Here is a 24,059-nt window from a genome sequence, read left to right on the forward strand (position 1 = left end):
TTCCCACCCACTCCTTTTCCCGTCACTCAACCAAGCAGGCAAAAGCATGATGGGGGTTGGTTGGGGCGGGGCGAAGGGAGCTCGAGGGTGCGATGCTATTGGCTTGGACGGTTCAGAGCGAAGCGTGTTTGTGTGTGAGAGTGCGCGCGCGTGGGGTGGGGGCGCCCCTCCCTTTCGGGGCGCTGCTGCTTTGAGCCACCGAGCTTCTCGGCGGCTCCCCTTTAGTGCCTTACCCTCGAAGGGGCCGGGAGGCATCGGACGGGGCGAGCGCCGAGCTCGAGGAGGCCTGGCGAGCTGCCCCGGGTGGATGAAGCTTTGCTGAGGGAAGAGTGGAAGTCGCCCGCCCTTCTTCGGGGGCTCCCCCGAGCCCGGTAACGTGTGGGGGGGCTGCTAATGGCCGGGGGGGGGAGTTCACAAGGGGGGTCCTTTGTGGGGAAGGGCGAGGAATCCACCGCCTGACACCCGCGCGGTGGCGGTGAGGCGAAAACACGACGGAGCAGCTACGGTGCTTGTTTGTGAGGAGAATACAGAGAGTCGGGGTTTTTCTTTTTTTTTAAAGGGGAGCCATTTTGAGGAAATCCTTACGGGGTCAGGCATCGATCCGCGTGAAGCCCTTGGCTGAAAGCGGAGCTTCTTATCGATAGACAGTATTACAATCAGCGCCAGGTGTGAGGGAGTTTTCCAGCAAGCTGGCCACACGTACCTCCGTGATGTCTCTAGGGCTAGGCAAGAGAAGCAAGGCAACCCTCGGAACACCAGATACAGAAAAGCAGCGAAACGAGGTTCCCTCTTGTGTGGGAGAAAACTTGGGGGCTTCTGCCATCAGTTTAGGTATTTAGCTGTAGGCCCTCTTTCCCTCCCTTGTACTTTTCAGGTTTTGCCATCCCTCTGTATTGGGTGCCACTTGAGTTGCCTCCTTGAAACTCCCTATTCATCTTTGCTTAAAGTTGCATACAAATATCCCAGTCTCTGTGTGGTATTTGGGGCATAAAGAGGACCTACTTCAACACCTGAACAAGAATAATTGGGCAGTGTGCCTTCTTTGGATGCACTATCCTTCAGATTGTTTCATTGCAGGAATGGAGTGTTAATAGGTGGTTGTCATTTTCCCTAAATGAAGTTGCTTGTGCCTGTGTGTAAAAAAAGGATTAAATACTCTGCAACTATTTCAATAAGTGTGTTCTTATTTATATTGTGTTGTTCAGTACTGGATTAGTATTATTTTCAATGCTTTAATTCAATTTTATATGGGTAGCATTTCATCCAAACATACAGAAATAATTGTAGGTGAACCACAGGGAGCTGAACTGACTTGCCATCTGTTCAAGAACCATAAGTAAAAAGCAGGCGTGCCCATTGCCAGTCAATGAGGCAATTATTGGACCTCATCCATATTTGGAATTTACTGGCATCCCCATAATAACCACTTGAGCCCCCTGAAAAGTTGCTTCTGAAGATGGTAGGAATCTCCTTTGAAAATGCTCTCTGCACCTTGATGAGTCTCTTCAGGTCCAGGGTTTAAACAACTTTATTTTTACATATATTTATATCATCTAAACCAGCTTCAAAGATTGCTTACAGGAATAACTTATTAGGAAATGGACTGTTAGCACATCATAATTCAATATGAAAATATCCTATTGGTTTCTTGTTTTTTTTTTTTTAGGCTGCCTTTCAGGATGAAGTCCTGTCTAGGAGCCTGCAAATATTAAATGATAAAATAGTTTCAGTAACATAACCTCATTTAAAAATACAAATTGGAAATATCAGAAATGACAATTTACACCACATTTTGAACCAGAACAAAAATTAATACTGATCAGTAAATCTAATAATAAACCAATAAGCATGTTCAAAAAGATCATCTAGTCAACAGTCATACAAAATAAGTAAGACTTTAGCCCTTTTAGAGACCAGAATGGGGCTAACTGTAAATCCCTTAGAAGGAAGTTTCACAGATTAGATTCATTGGGGTTGCCTTGCAAACTTTTTTGGGATGGGGCATATTTGGAATTTTAAGAAAATGCCACTAGTGCCAGTCACAAAATGGATGCTATGAAGCCATGGCATAATACAAAATGGTTGGCATATCAAAAAACCCAGAAAAAGACAGGACCGCTAAGTCGTGCAAAGAAACACCTTCTCCAACAGTGGGGGAAGAGAGAAGGTCTTTGCACTTCTTTGTTCAGAATGGATGGGAGGATGGTTGTGCAATCCTGGCATCCAATGAAATATGGGCATGTTTCAGGGTGTGTTTAGTGTAGGAGAGGCTCAGTCAGTGTACCTGAGTACGAAGAGCAAACTTTTTTTGTGCTTATTGTGGATTTTTTAGTGGATATTTATAGATACCTTTTGTGGGCACCATAGGAGAAACTGGCAGGTGTGATGTTGCCTTTGGGCATCATGTAGGTTACCTACTGCGGGGCCATGGCAGAAAACGCTCTAGTGCCTGCCAGTCTAATGGATCTTAATAGTAGTCCAGTTGATCTTTGGGCACAATCAGGTTCAGGTGGGGGTAATCAATCCGTCAAATAGCCCAACTTAAAGCGGTTGTCAAAGTGAACATTTTAAAATGTATTGTTTAACTTCCGTTTGCTTACTACCTACTAAACAGGTTTTCATTGAATATTATAAAATGGAGTTATGTACTAAGGCAGAGCTTTCTAAACACTGCGTCGCGACAAGTTAGTGTGCCAGCTACAGTACGTAGGTGTGTTGTGCGAACACTTCCCGCGCTCCTCCCGGGGCTGGAAAGGGGTTAGTTTAACCTCTGGTTTGCTAGCAAAACTGAATTACTGTGTCGCTGAATGATGCATGTCTAAAAAGTGTCTCACCAGCATGAAAAGTTTGGAAAACTGTACTAAGGAATACAGTATGTGACTTTAGGAACAAACTTCCCACAGTCTATGGCACAGCTTTGCTGAGGGTCCAGTCCAACTAAATACTGCTGCAAAAAACTAAAAATGTTGAGTGGTAGCTGAAGCAGAGATAGAAAAGTCTTTTTCACTTTTTATGGGGAAAAGATTTAAAAAAAAATGTAGCTGTTTGGCAGTGTTAAAAAAACCACAAACGTGTTGCAAGCCAAGCTTGAAATCTCCTAATTGAAATCTAAATGGGAGTCATATTGACAGTATGTATCACATTAGTTTAAAATTTAGTTATTAAACATGTGTTTATTAATATTTTTTAATGATAGAGCTAGTCCTCATTACTCCTACTTACAATTATTCATTTATCATAATGTGCCAAGTGGTTTATAGCCTTTGGTCACAATCCAACACACTGTTGACCATTCCTAAGCCTATTGAATGTAGTTGCCTTAGGTATGCTTAGCTCCATCTTTGTGCATGGTCTTTTTCTTGCTTGTCCTCACAATTCTTGGAGGACAATTAAGGGGGTTGTTCCATTTTATAGTAATGGAACTGATGCTGAGAAATAGCATTTTGCTGTCAGGCTACATGTGAATCTGGCTGAATAAGAATTAATAAAACACATTAATTCTGTCTCCCGAATATCATTATTTATGTTACAGTAGCCCATATGTTCCTGTTAGTTTTTCAATGTTGGCATTTTAAAAATGTTGGCATTATCATTATTCTATCTATCCATGGTAAAACTGGAGGGGACTTTAAATATGTGATGGCAACACCTCCTGGTGTAATTTCAAGACACTAAACAATAATGCCTCTGTGTGTTACAAGTTTGCTGTAGAGAAGCAGGACTAATTGAGAGATACTGCATGTTCTTTTGGATGCTCTTTGTTTGAAAGTTCCAGCCTTGAATTTCTGGTTGAATTGACTTCATTAAATGATCCCTGTGTTCTACTGTTGATGTTGTCTCCCTAGTTCAAATATGCTCTGGGGACATTAATGAGCAAAGTGCTAATTTAGAATTAATTCCATGCTAGTTTAGGGCCAGATTAGGCATTATGTCAATTGCATGAATGCAATTAATGTGCATATTTTTAATATATAAATAACAGAAGGAGTGGTGGTAAGCAGCATTTGGACCACAGGGGTGGCAGTGAGTAGTTTACAAAAGTTTCAAACAGCATCAACTGATAATGACACTTTAAAACACAACAAAATGTTAGTGTGTTGTGTAGCTCTCCATAAGGCCAGACTAGCAGCTATGTCACCTTTGAGGATTTTCCATACCACTATCCCCACCCAGCATTCTATGGATACTGGGCATATTCAGCCCCTATGCGACTGTTTTTTAATATCTCCCATTTAGAGGCTTTTCTTTTAGCAAAACTTGTACATCTGCAAACTTTGAGCTTTACCTGAGTCTTCTGATACCTCCCTCTTGTGCAGGGGTTTTGGCTTCAAGAAGATTCATTATTAGACCACTGTTAGTTTATTCAAATTGGTCCCCCCACAACTAGATGTTGCTGTGCATCCATGATTGTGTGTGTATTTCCTGAGCTTGTTCCTGAGGAGTTTGAAGAAGCAAAAGTTAGCATCGTGTGTGGGTGATAAGCTTTTAGTTATAGTGCTTTTTAGCTTAGTGCTTGGGAGGTCTTCTTGAACAATTTGGGATGGGACCTGGGGGCTCTTGGGAGGGGGGGTAATCCCAAATCAAATGCGGGAGGGTCCACCTAATTTTGGAAGATTTCCCCATTATGCACGAGCCCACCATATCTCAAAAGGGACCCTAAGGTGTGAAGGGGACAGAGCCCCTTATGGTATCCTGCTTGGGAAGTAATTATAACTGGTCAGTGATCAGCTTTTGTAATTGAAGCTTAAGGAGACAGACAGGGTGCTTGAAAGCACGTGTGGTCTTCTCTGTGGCAGAAGTTATCATAGAATTGTAGAGTTGGAAGTGAACCCTGAGGGTCATCTAGTCCGACCCCCCTGCAATTCAGGAATCTCAACTATATGATACATGATGACAGATGGTCATCCAACCTCTGCTTAAAGCAGCGTTAACTGAACGGGTCCAATAAGTAATGCATGCTTCTGAGAGGAGGTGGTCCTGGTTGACTTGAAGGTGATGGCTGTGTTACTACTCTTTAAGAAAGCCACACTGTACCGTGAGAATTGTAACTTGTCTTGTTCAAGAAGGGGATATTTGCCTCTGAACAAGATGTCACAGTTTTAAGTGTCAAAATTCAAGGCCATGTGCTGTAACTCTGTTGCAAGCCTGATTAGTAAGCAGCTGCTTGGTGACATGTCTGAAAGATTGGGGGGGGGGGTCAGAGAAGATGAGTCTGGATCAGGTAGATTCCATCTGACTGGTGTGGCAAATGACAGTCTCTGATTGGCTGGAGGTTCTAGTCAGTGAAGAAAGGGCAGTTAACTGTCACTGTGGAGAAATAACATCATTTGAAAAAAATCAGTTGATGGAGGTTTGAGGTAAAGGCCAGCAGAGAAAGGTGGCGTTGGATAGAGGTGAAGTTGGATAGCCGAAGCTTGAATATTAAGCTGTTCCTTCTTGGTGGGATGACTATATTTTGCTGGTGAAGATCAGAAGAAGTGGGCAGGTTTTGGGCAAAAAATGCTTCTTACTAAAAAGTTTCCATAAGTTTTTGAAAGCAGCTAAACTGTCCAAGCAGTCAGAATTACAGCTGAGGCTTTGGTGCCAGAGGCAGATTGTACCCAGTAGCTGAAGTGGGTTGTAAAATATTTTTTTCTGGAGGTAAAATCCTATTGGAGGCTACTGTCAGCTATAATGTCTCTTGAGTCCTTAGAAATTAATAAAGTAGAGGAAAGACCCCAAAATTTCCTTTATGTACAAAATATCTCTTTAATAATTTTAGTTAATGGTTCATTCTTCCTTCTGTGTTGGTGCCAGTCTCATGCTTAAGCATATTATATCCACAATGAGGTTTTAAAAGCATTCTAAGAGAATGGGTAGCAGAGGAAAGGGATCACACTGAAGATCTCTGAGTTATTGTTGCAGGGAGTTCCATAGACACTGAAAGATACAAATTAAAGAAGCACAAATATCTAAGCTTGTGTTTATAAAAGTGGGTAATCCTTTCCTATATGGTTTTATTGCTGCTTTTGAATATTGCTGTTCTCAGTGGTGAATGTTATTTATTATATAGTTATTTTATTGTAAACTAGAGAACTGAATAGTGAGCTCATTATGATCTAGTCAATGTTTAAATTCCAGATAAAGTTATAAAAATCTGAAATATTGGAGATGGATGTTCACAACATAATCTAATATCTGGCCTAGATGCCGATGTACTGTAACATTCAGCCTACCTTCATGGACGAAAATTTGGAAATGCCACTAATAAAGTACATTTAAGTCTGACTTCATTGGAAATAGCTCCGTACTGAGCATACAGAAATTTAAAAGTGCTATATTTTTCCTGGGTTGTGTACAAAATGTGAAGCATGTTTATCTTCAGTAGTGATTTTATGAGAGGTATTTAATTTTGCTTATAATGGGATTGTATAGTCATCTGCCATCTCTAATTACTAAGTGTGCAGTTTCAATTTTGACATTTGAACAGGTAGTTTGATTTTGGGAAGCACTCTACAGTATATTGGCTTCAAATCTTTTGAATACTTTTGAAAATCTATTTTGGTTAAGTTAGAGATGAAGATTTGTGATTTGAGGGCTAGAACTTTCAAGTGGGTATGATTGTTCACATATTCTTGGTTGTTTTAACAACTCTGGTATTAAAATGAACCTAGGACAAAGTGTTGCAGTATTTTGGAGTTTGCTCCCAGTTTTCTAGCTATAGTACTATATAGGGTTATGCTAGAGGAAACTTATGGAATACTTGTTGGGAAAGTAAATTGGTATCTTACTGCTGACTTGTACAGTGGTACCTCGGGTTAAGTACTTAATTCGTTCTGGAGATCTGTTCTTAACCTGAAACTGTTCTTAACCTGAAGCACCACTTTAGCTAATGGGGCCTCCTGCTGCTGCCACGCCACCGGAGCAGGATTTTTGTTCTCATCCTGAAGCAAAGTTCTTAACCCGAGGTAATATTTCTGGGTTAGCAGAGTCTGTAACCTGAAGCAAATGTAACCCGAGGTACCACTGTACCTACCTTTTGTGGTGGAGTGAGACTACCAATATTATATCCACTTGCATAGATGCTTTGAATATATATTTTTTGTAATATGTTTATAATGCACATTTGTACTTATTTTTAGTTACACCCAATTCCCTACACAACCTTTTTTATTGGCTGAGATTCAAAAAATAATTAAACTTGTTCCATGAGCTTGAGCAGGACTTTAGACTTATTTTTCTTGAACAGCAGCCCCCAGTGCTATGCAATAAACTTCTTTTGAAACTGAGTGGCATTTCAAAAACATTTTGTTACTTGCCATGGGATTTAGCCATTGAAAGATGGTCAAATAAAAAATTTCACTGGGCTAGCACAAACTAGTTTCCTGGACCTAGTCTTCTGAGAGCTGAAACATTGATTGTATTGTAACATTTTCTTCTTGTAACTGTTTGAATGTAACTGAATGCAACAACTCCAACTAAATCAGCTTATTGTTTAGTGGTTTTTAGACTTCGTTGTTGCATGGATCACTTGAAAATTGCTGGGGGTTTCAGTGTATCACCTACTAAACTTATTTTTTCAACAAATCAAAACACAAACAACTCATTTTAATATTTTTTGTGATTGTCAAAACCAACATTGTGGGTGGTATTTAAGTTTTATTCAGAATAAACCTGTTGAAGTTGATGAATGTGACTAAGTTAGGACCATTAATTACAATGGGCTCGCTATGAGTACAAATTAGTTGAATACCACTATTTATTATTAAAATCTTGAGCCCTCTGTCAAAGCCACAAATAAAGGCACTTTTAACTGGTAAATTCTTAGGAAATATTTTGAAAATAATGAGCCTCAAGCTAAAGTGTTGTTTAGTAATTGACCCCTGATCAAAATTACCTGTATTTCTGTCAAGGGGAAAAATAATAAAATAGAGGACCAACTAGAGTTTCTCAACTGTTTCACAATCTTTCTTCATAAACTATTTGACAACCTTTGCTGTACAGTCATACCTCGGGTTACAGACACTTTAGGTTGCAGACCGCCAAAACATGGAAGTATTGGAATGGGTTACTTTGGGTTTTGGCGGTCGCGCATGCACGAAAGTGCTAAATCGCGCTTTGCGCATGTGCAGAAGTGCCAAATCCCAACCCGTGCGTGCGCAGACGCGGGTTGTGAACGCTGCAGGTTGTGAACATGCATCCCGCATGGATCATGTTCGCACCCCAAGTGTCCACTGTCTAGTTCATAAACCAGAAATTAGCATCATGCCCACATGCTTGCTCCTATCTCATACATCGGGTTTGGAAATTGTATTGTGGTTTAAACAACTCACCATTTCCTATTATGTCTGAAATATTTAATCATGGACTCACAGCTGTGATACGAAACTAGAATGTCATGGGAAAATTTAGTCTAAACAGACCACAATATAAGCACCAGAGTCAGTGTGCAAGGGGGGGAGAGTGTAGCATGACACTTATTCCTGGCTTAATATACAGCTCTAAATGCTGCCAAAATGATGAGCTCTTCTCTGTCACCAGTCAGCATTATATTTGTTCATTCTATTAGTAGCAGAATTGTTCTTCTGTTGATTTCTGAACCACTTTTTTTTTTTACACTGTCCGTTTCATGATGCACAAAAATGAAAATCACCTGGGAAATGCTAAAGAGTTCTGTGTTTGTTGAGCTCTAGCTGTAAGATCAGCACTAGCAGCAGGAACACCTGGGAGTCTGGAGAGGAACATAACATAACTCCAGCACTTCGTCTCTGCTGCTACCAGCCTCATCTGGAGGACAAATGAGGAAGCCAACTATGAACCATCTGGCTTAGTTAGAAGATCCTTCTCCCTCAGAACAGTTTTAAGCCTGGTTATAACGATTTAGAACTAGAAGCATGAATTAGATTTTATTGCCCTGTTAGATTTTATTTCAATTTATTTCACATGCTATGGCTATGTTAACTTTTATCATTCTAATCCTATCTGACTGTGGCATGGTTCATCTGTAAAGAAAATGATTATCTTGAATAGAAGCAAAACAATCATTTCAGCAAGAATCCTAATAAATGAAATAACCATCATGTGATTAAAATACCTTTTGAGTCAGTTGTAAACTCAGTTGTAGGCTGCTTTTCAGGGTAACATGTAAAGCTGAATCTAAAGCTGCATCCTTGAAAGTAAATCTAATTGAAATTGGTGGGGTTTTTTTCAAAATAAGCACGTCTAGAATTCAACTAGAATTAAAACTATGTCACAAGTAAAGCAAATGATAAAACGGTATCTGTACTGTATTTGGCATCTTGAGCTAGAACTGAAGTATGAACCAAGAAATTCTCTTAAATGATGACTTATATTTAGTTATGAAGAAAAAGGGCATGGGTGCATAGTTGTGTGTGCTAGTCACAATTATTGAGCGGTTTATGTATTTTTGTACTTGGGTATTCAACCTGAAAACAAAATATAAGATGAAAATTGACTTATAAAACAAACACCCCCTATTTGCATTATTTGTTTAAGATTGCTCAACAGAGTTACACTTCTTTTTTCATTGGCTGTGGATTGTTGTGATGATAAATACGTAGTTTGAAACAATAGCATATTTTGTTCTCTTTGCAGAAATACAACAGATTCAGCCACAGATACAGCCCATCATCTTATTTCTGAACATTTAAGTGGTATCTGACAAGGAGCTTCTTTTTTGTTACTAAAGAAGACTACTGCAACAAGAACATACAATTTATTAACTCCAATTTGCTAATACACTAACTGGGACTTTATCGTAAAGCACTTCCTCATAACCTACTGGCTGCCCTGCATGCAACATACTAGCTATTGTCTTTCCTACTCATCATGCAACTCAGTGGAAGAAAATGTTTTGTTAAACATGTGTGAAGGTCATTCATTTCATGTTCGTTACAGGTAAGCATGCTTACTAATTTTTTTAATATATACTTTTAAAAGGTTAGCAAAATAAGGCTTGCAAGTAAATTGCATGTTACTTTTTCAAAAGACTTCATAGACCCTTTTTTAGCACAGTGGTGGGGACTTCTTAGCCTCTGAACATGGGACAGCCAAAGTGTTTTCTCCAGTGGTTTCCACCCACAACAGCAATGTCTGTTGCACACTCAGATAGAAAATACTTGGCAATATTTTTTATTGAAAAGAGCTTTCTGTGAATCTTGTGTTGCATTCAGACCAAGTTAGTTAGGTTATCACTTACTCAAGTGACTTCAGTGGGACTCAAGTACAACTAACTTGGTCAGGATCCAACCCCTTCAGTTTTAATATCTTCTGATTTTTCTTCTTGAATGAAAGATAATACATGAATCTGTTCTAAACAACAGTAGCGTTCCCCGGAACATATATTTGTTTGTTGGCGCTTCTCACAACTTGTCTGGGTATAGCAAATAGGTATTCAGGTGAGAGCCACTCATTTGCTTTTTTTTGCTCCTTATTCCTTCCTTGCTATGTACTGTCTACTGTGGCAGTTCTCTTAGAGAGAGAAAATCAAGAAAGCTGCTATAGAAGTGGGTTGTGTTCCCTCTGAATAGAAAACTGAGGTTTTTTGGTGATGGTCAGTTTCAAATAACCATGCAGTAATAGCAGCAGAAATGAAGAAAGATTGCTGGCCAAGCAAGTAATTATCCTTCTTTATGAAATGAACAGAATTGTTCTAGAAAGACCAATTGTATGCATCTGATTCTGTACCTCACCACATGAACCACTGGATCAAATGCTTAGAAAAGGATCAGTTATTTGCAAGCCCTATTAAAAGCAAATGAAATCTGCCTTCACTAATGAGCACATAGATTTGCTTTACTTTGTTAGAAAAGTCTGCTAAATGAATGAGGAAATACCACATGAATTGCCTTATAGGGATCTCAGTGTGCTATTTGCTGCTCAACTAGGCAGTCCTTATCCACTACACAATTATGTGCACAAAGCCTTACATATTCTATTTCTATTCCTTTATTGAGTGGGACTAATGCTGGCAAAATACTCTAGTGCTGTAAAATTAAGTTTCTGGATTTTGTATGACTACATAGCTCCTTTCCTTCTAGATGTATATGACCCATTTGCATTTTACTTATGTATTACTTTTTTGTTCTCCATACATAAAATGAAAAACAGATATAGCTCCTGTAGCAACAAGCAGTATACCAATCAGAAACTCTGAACTCTGAGTAAATGTAGGTTTAGCTGCATGTGATGAAAAGCAAGTGTCTAAAGACAAGTCCAAAGATAGAAGTTTCTTTTTACTAAGTTCAGTAAAAATATGCATATGTTTATCAAGACATGACATTAGGCACCTATATTTGGTAAAAACTTTATTAACAGAAGAGGAAAGAAATGATGGGAAAGACACATAAATGGGAATCTTTTAAAATCTTTTAGAAAACTGAAAAGTGTTTTCTCTTTAAAGGTCAGGAGAAGAAAAATAGAAATGTGAAAGGAATACAGTAGACACTTAGAGAAGCTTTTGGTTTGACAGAGATAATGGAAAAAATAGAAAGTGCAAATAGCTTGCACTAATTATTTTCCAACATGTTTAAAATCTGTACGTTTTTGCTCATCGAGCTTATGCACCTCCGCATGTGGGTAGATGCAAACATTATCTTTTGGACATAATGACAGTGCAGGGATAGAAAGTGCAAAGCATTCTCATATACTTCTGTTGCATCTTAAACAGCAAATGTGGCCCAGTTTCTTGGTAGCTTAATATAGAGGTGGATAGAAAGTTGACCTCTATCTTCTAGTAGATCTCTGGGTGTTTTCCAGTTGATCAGCAGAGATTTCTAACTCCTGATTATTTATCAACTGCAACACTAAAATGACACCCCCCCACCCATTACCCTGTTGAAATTAACAAAGCTGGAGCAGCTGAGGTTATCAAGAATGGGGTTTTCTCAGCTCTGGTCTCGGATATAAATCCCTGGGGTCAGGATTCCTTAGTTCTAAACACATGCTTTTGCACATGGCTCTGGTTGGCTCTTGGAGATTATGTAAAAAATGAAGTATATCCTGCAAGCCTGAAGTTTGCTCATCCCTGACTTAAGATGCATGCATGGTAGTGGTTGGGAAGCAAAGACACTTGCTAGCATTCACATTCTTTCCCACAGTTGCTTAAAATAATTTAGGACTAAATTATTACTCAGAAGTACCAGCTCCCTGCATTTAAAAGAATGAAGGAAAAAAATCATTTTATAAGAATTTAGAAGCTTAAAAAAGAAAAGATGGAGAAATTCTAAAAGGAATGGAGGCAAAATAGGCAATGTGTTGTGATTTATGAGACCAAAATTGAAAATTATATTTGAGAAACATTTTGTTCAGAGAAGAATGATTCTGTTGATTATATGTAGAACCAAAAACATTAAGATTAAGCAGCAGTATGTTGGAAATAATTACACAGAATCTAAAAAACTGTCATATGGTAAGTCAGGACATTATTTATCTTGAAATGTACAAACCAGGAGAGTTATCTTTTTTCCAATCAGCATCCTTAACAATATATCCTTTTATTGAGTACTGGAAGAGATAGTGAAAAAATGAAACTGCTTTTCTTGTGACTATTTGATGAATTCCTAAAAATGTATATATTGCTCCCTCCCACTTGATTTTTTTTGGCATAATAAGCATTTTTAAAAACATTTTATAAGGTTTTAGAAACAGGCATAGTGCAGGTGTAAAGCCTTTGCTCAGCTGCTAATGCTGTTCCTGTAATTAAAAGCAAGTTGTATCTTACCTCAGTTAAGGCCCAGCTTTTAGATCCAATGAGATATCTGTAAATAGCTTTTCTTCCCAAAGCTGCTTTGATCTCCAGTATGGCATACTAAAAAATTGCCTTCGCACAATTGAACTGGAGTTATTTGCTGTTATTGCTTTGTAACAGTAAACACCTCATCTCTGCACCCCTGCAAGCTCTGCTCTTGAGTCATAAAAATACTTCCAGCGTTGTGTCCATCTATCCTTAAGCCACTTTATGCATATAATATAATTTTCATAAAATTCTGCTTCATTTGACTTTGTGCTTTAAAATCTTTATTAAAAATCAAAATCTACCCATTACGTAAAATGAAAATTCAAGAAAGGATAACCATAAATTTATCATGCTAAGTGATAGGAAAACCTCTACATGTTGATGAGCCCTATAATTTCTAAATGTCAAGTTAATTGAATGTGACATTCAACATGAAGTGCCCGGAGAGAACCTCTTTGGAGGGGATAGGATTAGGTAAGATTACCCAATAGCATGTCTTAATTCTTTTGTTGTGGTGGTGTTACATACTGTTGTAGTCAATTTTGTTTTTATTCAAGTTATGTTTGCTAGACATCGTTGTAACAAAATGAAAGAAGTTGGCTTTTAGTTCTGTTTAAGATATTTTGGCAAGTTTCCAAATCTATGGTATGGCTGGCCAACATGAGACACTAGACTTACAAACGAAATATAAGATTTATTTTGTACGATTCCTGACTAATAGGCGTACACAATTTTTTTTAACAAAAGCTAAGAATGTCTATCATATCCTTGTGTTTAGGCTGCGGAGTGTCAAAGGCTAAGAGGTACAGTATACTTTTGGTAGTTTCTTATTACATATAGTCTGTGGTGCATTAATTCTGCAGTTGTTTTGACTAGAAATTTTAAAAGGTCCTGTTGCATGATATTGAAGAAATATATGTTATTTGGTATATACAAAGTTGGGGTTTATGTTGCCAGTGTTTGGATGGTATTTAAAATAATTGCACTATTTATTAACGCAGTCAGGTGCTGTACCGTACTAACTGCTTATGTGACTTCATGTTCCAGTTTCTCTAGTATGGGTAAAATGCTGCATATCACTTTTAAAATGCTTTTTTGTGTGTTCTGTGTATTTCTGTAGTCCTAACTGCTGGAGTATATGCTTCATAATGTTAACAGTCATCTTGTTGTGAATATATGGGAAGAATTAAACTAATTTGTTCCTCATGATATTTTGGATAGTAAACTGATTCACTGTTTGCTAGAGGATAGTTTTGTTATGTGGATTTACAGCTGGTTGGAATGATATATTCAAAGAGTGCGTATCAGTAATTCCTCATCAATCTGGTTTCAAGTGGGGTGCAGCAAGTCCTTGTTTTAGGCCTGGAATTCTTCACACTTTTATGTGTGACTTAGACGAAAAGGTGTATTAACTAGTTTTCAGATTTGAGGATGACAGAAAACTGGGAAGGATAGCTGACTCCTCATAATAAAGTAGTACACCTAAAATGTTCTTGATGGAATGGAAAACTGAATGAAACATACAAAATCAAATTCCACCAAGGTATATGCAAAGTTCTGCTGTAGGGCGGGGAGCCAAATGCATGTGTAAAGAACAGAGGATTCCTGGCTTGGCAGAAAAACGTGAAAAGGATCTCTGGATTATAGTCAATCACACATTGAACATCTGGATGCTGTAAACAAATTGCAATGGGTTCAGTGGACAACTACAAATATGGTCAGGGGTGTGGAAAGCAAGTCCTCTAAAGAAAAAAACAACTGAGGGTGTTTAGCCTGAAGAGAAGAATATTTGGGCTTGGGGAGACACATGATAGCATTGTTCAAATACCTGAAGGGCAGTTGCATAAAATGAGGTAGGGCTGGATCTAATGGACTAATCTAATGGAAGGTAGATTTCAGTTGAACATTATCAGAGCGGTTCAGCATTGGAACAAATTACCTCAATGGATGGTGAGCTTTAGCTGTAGTTTTTCAAGCAGAACATATATTGGGGGTGCTCTTACTCAGGATTTCTTGTATTGAGCAAGGGGGTTGACTAGATAGTCTGTAAGGCCGCCCCCAGCTGCCTCTGTGATTCTAACATGGGCTTCAAGTAAAGCCTGTACTGCAAGGAACTTGATTTTTAGTCTTCTTGCCTGTTTTCTAGTCATTATTATATGTAATTACATCTTGCTCCCCACCTTTTTCCTCTCTGATAATATGCTCAGTGTTCTGACTTGGTATTAAGTATTGGCTTTAACCCACTTAACAGGCCGAGCTATTTAGAAGCCAGAGAAAGAGGGATGGAAGATTTCCGTGGTCTGTCTTTCCAGGCTTCTCCCAAATAGTTCAGGCAGGGAATGACGAAGGAATTCCTGCTGGCTGAATTGTACCCAAGAGAACTGCAGTCCAACTGGCACGAATAACTCGTTCTTTCTCCCTCCTGTAAAGATTCAATCCAATAATATTTATGTGTGAAAGTTGGCTGGGTAAGAGCCGAGAACCTAAACATTATTGAACACCAGAATGACACATTAGGAGCCTGAGTGAAAGGATTATGCTTTCTAAATGAAAAGACCCTTGTTGCGTTGTTGTTGTGTTTTTTTAAAAAAAACCTATAAATTCTCCGCATGTTAATACCATATCACCTAACTTGTTAACTTGCCTGTTCTTGAAATCCAGGCCAGAATCTTGATTTTGAAGCAATCATGGAACCAGTTCTAATACAGCATCAGTATTGCTATCTATGCATATCTTCCATGTGTGTTCCCCACCCCCCACCCCAAATGAATAAAAACAGGGTAACTGTCAGCACTCTTTCAGAGAAGATGGGAGGCAGTACATCTGATTTTAAGAGCTTGCATAGGTGCAAAACATGCACTCAGGTTTCTTATTGTAAAAGCCCAACACTGCAACCAGGAATCTGGAATTAAATACATAGATGGTATATTTTGGTGGTACAGTTAATTTTTAATTTAAATCACATAGCCACTTGAGATTCATCACCTAAGAGATTCACGATCTTCTTTCCACCTTCCATGTTTCTGTGTTGAAGTTGCAACATAATGGAGCAATTCAAAGCATGCAACACAGCAGTCTAGTAAGGTCCAAACCAGACAGAACAGGTGGTGGCAGCAGCAGGGGGTAGGATATCAGTGATTTAGGTCACCCACAGTTCTTGTTTAGCTGTCCCATGGGGCTGTGTTGAAGAGTGGGACTGTGGTGCTCAGGAAGAGGGGATTTAACCCTTTCAACCCTTTCCATACTCTTTCCCCAATATAAATCATCTCATTTATTCCATTGGGTGGAGAGGGGTGGGGGAGAGAACTTCTTCCACAACTAGGCATACGTAGTGTACAGTCAAGACATACCCAAATAGAAATTATATACCAGGGGCCTTACAAATGCATGAACTGCAACTTTTTGTTCTGCACTACAGTTTTGTACTCTAATTATGCTTACCACTGCAATCTAAAACCTGTTGTGCTTGATTAAGGTCTTTTTGGTAGCTTAAAACATGAAGCAGTGTCTCCTGCTTATGCGGGACAGGGACAGAGATATTCAACCATCCGTCTAGTCAATTGAAATGAAATGTAGCCTTGAAAATAACCATTACAGTGGTACCTTGGGTTAAGTACTTAATTCGTTCCGGAGGTCCGTTCTTAACCTGAGACTGTTCTTAACCTGAAGGACCACTTTAGCTAATGGGGCTCCTGCTGCTGCTGCGCTGCCGGAGCATGATTTCTGTTCTCATCCTGAAGCAAAGTTCTTAACCCGAGGTACTATTTCTGGGTTAGCGGAGTCTGTAACCTGAAGTGTATGTAACCTGCAGCGTATGTAACCCGAGGTACCACTGTACCGGGTTGGAAATCAACCCTTGCCTCTGTTGTGTGAAATGGGCTGCACTATAAGGTCCTTAACTGGGAAGCTAGTAAGTAAGTCATATTTCTGGCTGCATGTGCTGAAAGAAGCTCCTTCAGGTAACTAGGTGTGGATAGTTTTCTACTGAAAAACAGATATTTAACCTCTTCTTTCAGGCTATTGGTGAGCTGAAAAATGACTAATGATGTGTTGGTGGGCTACCAAACATGTTTATTAAGTGTTTATTAAGTGTTATTACTTACATTAAGTGTAAGTGGTGCTTAGGATTGCTGCTGCAATCACACCCTCTGCTTTGTATAATAATGTACCGTATATGTAATAAGGGCATCAGCTGTTCTAAGATAATTGGAACTTAATTTTAATTTTGCAAAATCATGAGTGCTTAAGTGTGCACTTGAACTAAGCATATTTTATCTATGTTTCAGTAAAAGTGCCTAGCAAGGGATTTTGTGTGGGTTTTAGGTAGGTCTTAATGACAGCTGCGGGGAATAGCAGGATATTGGAACTCATGGCGTCTTGCATTCCATCTCTGCAGAATGGAAGCTTCTTGCCTGGAGCTTGCCTTGGAAGGGGAGCGGTTGTGTAAAGCAGGGGACTGTCGAGCTGGTGTCTCTTTCTTTGAAGCGGCAGTTCAGGTTGGAACAGAAGACTTGAAAACCCTCAGTGCAATTTACAGCCAGCTGGGCAATGCCTATTTCTACTTGCATGAATACACAAAAGCTTTGGAGTATCACCATCATGATTTAACCCTTGCAAGGTAACTTTAAATTTTGATTCCTTCAGGATCCTCTAGATAGCAATTACTTTTTCTGTTTGTGAATAAACTTTGTTCAGTGAAATTGACCAGATATACTTGACCATATATTGAACACATGATAATGGAATGTTGCTCGGTTTAATTCTGTCAACAGAAATTTCTTAGGCTAATTTCTGCTAATTATGTGATGAAATATGCTAATAGGATTTCATGGGAGCGGCCACAGATGTGTCCAGGGTATTATATGTAAGAAAGGCATGCATTGATCACTAATACACACTTAATTTGACTTGGGTCTTAAGTTGTATTAGTTGTGTATAACTAATCTTCCTTCTGCCACCTGCATATCTGAAAATACAATCTTAGAAAGCATTGTGTAAAATATGTACTGGAAATTAGTTTTTTCAAAAAGGGTTTCCTGACACTAATATTGTGGTGGTGGTCTTAATTAATCTTCATTAAAGTTTAAAACACACACTGTTTTACTCTCAAAACAATATTATACACTTCAAAGAAACAAACTGACAGAGCATAAGATTGGCAGCCAGTAAAGTACTACTATATATATATATATATATATATATATATATATATATATATATATATATGCAGTTTATACCATATCCAAAACATATCCACATAAGTTTGTTATTCATTCTTCTCATTTTTAAAAATATTCATTCGTTGTTCTAAGTCAGTGTTTCCCAACCTTTTTTGGGCAAAGGCACACTTGTTTGATGAAAAAAATCTCGAGGCACACCACCATTACAGCCCCGTGACGTCAGCGCGCAGCGTCACGCCGGGAGGGATGCACGAAAGTGTAACTTTCAATTTTTTTCCCTCCCCCTTGCCGGGGAACCTCCAAGCTTTGGGGGTGGGGGGGGAGGAGGCAGCAAAGCGAGGGACTGAGGGACTCCTCCAACGACAAGGGTTGGGGAAGAAGAGAAAGGGCTATTCCGCTCCAGTCACGGGAGGGGAATATGTACTGGCCCAACTGGTGTGCGGTCTTCGGAAAGCGGGGTGCGGGAAGGAAGCCTAGGCTCGGGGTCCACCGACCTCGGCGGAGAAAGGCAACAACCGGAGCCGATGACGAGCCAGCGCGTGCGTGCAGCGGCTGGCCTCGAGCTCGGGAAGCTGCGCGCGGCGATGTTGACGCGGGGCGCGCGAGAGCTTGGGCGCGGGAGAGAGAAAGAGTTGGCAGCACCAGGCGCTGTTACTTATTGCGCTGCGGACGCTGCCAGCAACTGCGGTGGTTGTGCGGCGGCCGCCGCCGCAGAACGTCCTCATCAGTCAGCTGAGCTGCCTGGCGGCGTAGGGAGCCGAGGGGCGGGGCTTCCTTTCTGAAGGAGCTGAGGGTGGGGGTCCTCCGGCGCCTTCGGCGAAACAGCGCCGGCCCAGAGCGCTTCTAGGAGGCTGCCTTTGTGCGCGACGTAAAGCCCTCTTTCCCTCCCTCCAGCCCCGTGTCACATGTGGAAAAGGGGGCTGGATCCAGTGACGCAACTCGGAAAACTGTTAGGGAAGCCAGAGCAGGAAAGTGAGTGGGAGGCGGCGTCGCCGCTTTAACCCACGTTTCCTTTTTGAAAGAGAAACCAGTGTTTCCCAACCTTTTTTGGACTCGCCCGCCTCCCTCCAGGCAACATCTCGCGGCACACGTGCCGCGGAACACCGGTTGGGAAACACTGTTCTAAGTCCAGGTCCCTTAGTGAACATCAAGAGCTGCAGATGATTTGGGATAAAGGAAGGGAGGTCTCATAACAGGACCTGAGCTGGCACGGGCATGTTAGCTCCCAGCAGGACTGAGGCTAATTGCCTCAGCATTCTTTCTTCTTATTTTTGCAAACATTGTATAGACAGGGGGTGCCCAGCTGGACATGTAGATGGTCACATATTCTCATTTTTTTTTACTTTTACTTTAAGAATGTATTTTTCTACAATAAAATGGTGCTTATTCTCAAGTAAATGTGTTTAGCATGAGGACAGCAGAAGCTTTGGTTTGCTTTTTGCGCTAATGTAGTAGAAATGTAGAAGCAGTGGCAAAGCATAGAGTGGTGGCAGGGAGTTGGGGAAAAGAGAAGTGTTGTACACTTCAAAATTGAAGTAATACACATAGCTTTCTAAATTCGCCCCCCCCCGTAAGATCATTAAGTTCAGGGTATAAAATTACCTAGCTGCACCGAGTTGTAATTGAATTCTAAATTATAGTACATTTACTGTGCAATACTATGCACATGTCAAGTCCTATTGTTTTCAGTAGTTCTTAACGTACTAGTGAGAGCATTTAGAATTGGAGCCATAGCATTGTAGCAGTTTGACCAATGTTAAAATATCTCCAAGCAGTCTTTGCTAAGCCATTAGCTGGAATTAATGTGATCACAGGTTGTCTAAAATACACAAATAAGGCTTAATACTGAGTAAACATATTTAGGATGGGACTCAAGTGTGTTCAAATTGTAACAAACATGTGGTAACTAATGTAGATATTTAATAGGAAAATATTTCTGTTTAAGGTAGGTTGAAGTCCACATACGTTATAAAAGTGGCAGAAATGAGTTCATATTTCTTTTGATTTTCAGGACCATTGGGGACCAGTTAGGTGAAGCTAAAGCAAGTGGAAACTTGGGAAATACCTTAAAGGTCCTTGGAAATTATGAAGAAGCAATTGTCCGCTGTCAGAGGCACCTCGACATTTCTAGAGAGCTAAGTGACAAGGTAAAAACACTTGCTATATTTAGCACTGGGGGGGGGGGGGCGGAGACAGGAAGTGTTCTTTTAAACAAGGTTATAGCTAAAGATTTATTTGGTTCAAGTGATTTCAGTTTTGTTCAGTTCCCCATTCTCTTTATACCACTGTTGGCCCCTCCTGCTCCATTGGGAGTTTCAGTCCACAAAATCGGGAGGATACCACATTTACTGTCTCTGTCCTAATAATACATTTGCTGTGTAGAGAACAAAAGAGCACCTCATTCTAGCTCTCTATAACCTTTATGGAAATCTGGGTACCAATCCAGACTGGTCTTAAACACCATTCACCATTTTGCTTTTCTTAACCTCTCCTCGTGCCATTCGTCTTTGTTAAAAGCAAATAGGTGTGGGAATCTGCCAGTTGCATGAACCATGGGAAATCGTTCATAACCGAGTGCTTGGTAGCACCTGAACATTCCTGAGAACTTGTTTTGATAGTCTAAAAAGAAAGTTTTGTGCCTACCGATCCAGGTAGCATGTGTTTGGATAATTAAAAGATGTCTCTGTGGAGTTCCTGCAGTCTGCAGATGTGGCACCTGATAAACATATTTGCAAATATAGTGAGCCTTCTTGAGGAATGCTGTGGTGAAATGGCTCATCAGAATTGCAGGAAAGGAATGATTGTTTAGTATAAATGGGAAGACATCCATTGTTGAATAGTTGAGAAATGTTCTTTTATATGTCTGGCTGAAAGCATTCATAAGGCAGTAAGTTTGAAATTCATTTCCAGCATTTTCTTCTTTAGGTTGGAGAAGCAAGAGCACTTTATAACCTTGGAAATGTATACCACTCCAAGGGTAAAAGTGTAGCCTGTGCAGGTACCCATGATCCAGGAGAGTTTCCAGATGATGTTAAAGCTGCATTGCGGAAAGCTGCAGATTATTATGAGTAAGTAACAAAGGGAGCGGGGAGAACTATTCTTGGAAGCGGAGTTGATGTAGCTTAAAATAGTATTTATATCCTTTTAAAATGTGCTTTATATTAGACATGCTTTCAAAACTGTGTTTCTAATTCCCCTTCTCTATATAATAAGCTCTTTTAGTTTGAAAATTTGTTAAAGTCCAAACACAAAAATAAATTTCCAAAATAGAATATATGAAAGATTCAGATGAAACCTTGTCTCTCCAGTTGCAGCAGCTTAATTCTGGCCAATAAAAATGCACTTGCTGATGAATTTCTAAGGAGGGAAATGTCAACAGTTATAGAGTAACTGTCATAAAAGCTGTTTATGCGCCTTTCCAAAATGAAATTAATTCACAGAGAGCACATTGTAGGACACACTTTCAGTTTATCATAGCAGTCACAATGGTATGTACTGTTTCGTTCAAGATTTTATTAGTTACCAAACTTACTCCTGCATTGTACCTGGAACAGTACCAGAAGCCAGTGAAGGCTTGTCAAGTCAAAACTATATGGGTTGTTGCTTCTTAATAATCTGCAAGGGCAATCACACATTGAATTCATTTCACTTTGAGGTTGTTTCACTGAATTTGGAAGAAAATATATATACAGTCATACCTCGGGTTAAATATGCTTCAGGCTGAGCGTTTAAGGTTACACTCTGTGGCGACCCGGAACGCGTTGCTTTCGGGTTTTACCGCTCGCGCAGACGCTCAAAATGACGTCATGCGCGGAAGCGGTGAAACACAGCACGCGCAGTCGCGTGTTATGTTCTACTCGGGATGCGAACGGGGCTCCAGAATGAATCCCGTTTGCATCCAGAGGTACCACTGTACAGCCTTTATGGAAAAGTGCTACATGTCACTCCCATTTGAACTCCATCAGTACTTTCCTATCCCAAGTCATGAGATCTGCTGACCACTGGTTTCAACAGTATTTGGCTTCAGTCTGGTGACACACATCCCATTTCAAACCATGAACATATATTTATGAAAGACGAAGATGAAAATTTTTTTGTGTAGGAACTTTTAACAGTACCCAAAGAGAAGCAAGTTTGCTTACATTTTGTTTATGCTCTTCCACATTTTTATCAAAAATGTTCATTTCCATGAGCTAATAACGAACCAGGTTGTAATGTGAAAAATAATAATTATAAAGCAATAGAGTTAAAGAGACCTTGTTGTTCTCATCAAAAACGCCTTCCACTTAATCTTTAGTGTGTATACCACCCTACTTTTACAAGCCTGATTCATATAAATGTTTTTTGCATGGAAAAGCCACTAATAACTGATGGCTTCCTCTGCTCATCTCCCTATTTTTTCTGAATATCGCAATGCAGAGAGGTGGAAAATGGGATTCAGTTTTGGTGAATTTCTGCTCTTCAACAAACTGACCACACGTTTGTAAGCCTCCAAAATCTCTCTTTAGGCACAGGTGTCAACTATTTTGCACAGGGTTTTGTTTCTAGCTCGAGCGCACATAAGCCTGCCTTGCCCTGTTATGCCCTCTTCTAGGTCCACAGGTACCCACATGTTACCAGTCGCACATCTGTTGAACACGTGCAAAGTGGTCACTGCCTATATATGCAATAGCTCTTCAAGGGGAGAATGACAATAGGTTGAGTTAGGCCCCTCTTCCTATCTCTGGAAGGCAATAAAAGGACAGCTTTGGATCAGGGCTCTTGTGAGGGTGAAAGCATTAAACCACCTAATATTGATGGCTTCTAGCAAAAGTTATTAATGTATTGTGGTCATCGTGTCAGTTCCATGAGCAGGAAGAACAGCCACCTTCATGGCTGCTAATTGTTATGCATTTCTAACATAAACCTTTTAATTGTTTTTATTTTGTTTCCCTGTTAAATAGGGAGAACTTGACATTAGTAACAGAGCTGGGCGATAGAGCAGCCCAGGGACGTGCCTATGGAAACCTGGGGAATACTCATTATCTTCTGGGCAACTTTAGGAGTGCTGTTACTGCCCATGAACAGGTACAAGAGAGTGCTGTGTTCACGCAAAACACTAAGCCATGGTTTGTTTCAACAAACCAGAAGTCATCCTGCAGAGCCGTGACTTGTTTCTCCCAAGCTTGGTTTGTTTTCTGACTGCTCTTGCTTTGCTGTATAGATTGGTGAGCATCTGGGGTGGTATGGCCAAAGACTTTTTGGTTCAGACATAATGCCACACAATAGTCTAAATAAGTCTATAAGCCAAGAACAAACCATGGCTTTATTGCCAGAAAACAAACAATTGTTAGTCAACTGGGCTGGGTTCAGACAATCCACAGTTTGGCTGAAGAAACCTTGGCTTGGTGTTATGTGCATGGCATGCCAGAATATAGTGATAGTTTCCAGCATGATGTATTCTGCACCTGCCATTTAAAAAGCAGGTTTTTATTATTGCTACTATTACTATTATTATCATCATCTGTTAACTCCTAGTGATGAAAGATAGTTTATTCAGGATTCCTCTTTACAAAGAATCTGTAACAATGTATGTTCTGCAGAAATAGCTGAATTTTTTATTAAAAGAAACCCACAGTAAGCATAGCTGCCAACGTTTCCCTTTTTAAAGGGAAATTCCCTTATTCCGAATAGGATTCCTCGCAAGAAAAGGGAAAAGTTGACAGCTATGACATTAAGGTTTATTTGAAATCAGTAACCTGGGATTCTAAAATTTTTGTGCTACATATTAAATTCCATCCTTTTACAGTTCACAACTACTTACTGGATATCAGTATGAACCATTACAAACAGCAGACCTGAGAATTTAAAAGTTGTTTTACTTTGAATTTTTCAGGAAAGAGTTACTGTTCCTTCTTTCAGGACACAGTAGTGGGCATATGGGTTCCTAACTATTCCAGAGGAGGTAGTTGTCTATCAGAAATTCACAGTATTTGACAACAGAACCTTTCTTTTTCAGCGCCTTTTAATTGCAAAAGAATTTGGTGATAGAGCTGCTGAAAGAAGAGCCTACAGCAATCTTGGAAATGCTTATATTTTCCTTGGAGAATTTGAAACTGCTGCCGAATACTACAAGTTAGTCGATGTATTGTTTAATACCTAAC

The 24,059-nt window shown here is 39.7% G+C and overlaps 1 protein-coding gene across 5 annotated transcripts in view; it reads left to right on the plus strand.

Moving 5' to 3' along the window:
* Positions 1–24: 24 nt before the first annotated feature.
* GPSM2 (G protein signaling modulator 2) overlaps positions 25–24,059 on the plus strand; it is a 36,256-nt gene continuing 12,221 nt past the window's right edge. For 2 of the 5 annotated variants that reach the window (XM_083509968.1, XM_083509971.1), the window contains exons 1-7: positions 25–371; positions 9,595–9,897; positions 17,133–17,354; positions 19,928–20,063; positions 20,842–20,984; positions 22,860–22,983; positions 23,915–24,030. In XM_083509968.1, coding sequence (XP_083366094.1) covers positions 9,794–9,897; positions 17,133–17,354; positions 19,928–20,063; positions 20,842–20,984; positions 22,860–22,983; positions 23,915–24,030 — 845 coding nt within the window. In that variant the 5' untranslated portion in view covers positions 25–371; positions 9,595–9,793. Of the gene's footprint in view, positions 372–9,594; positions 9,898–13,514; positions 13,540–17,132; positions 17,355–19,927; positions 20,064–20,841; positions 20,985–22,859; positions 22,984–23,914; positions 24,031–24,059 lie in introns of all 5 variants that reach the window. The other 3 variants (XM_083509969.1, XM_083509970.1, XM_083509972.1) reach the window with 3 other exon arrangements.

The sequence above is a fragment of the Podarcis liolepis genome (genome assembly GCF_965112155.1).
Source record: "Podarcis liolepis genome assembly, chromosome: 6".
NCBI lineage: Eukaryota > Metazoa > Chordata > Lepidosauria > Squamata > Lacertidae > Podarcis > Podarcis liolepis.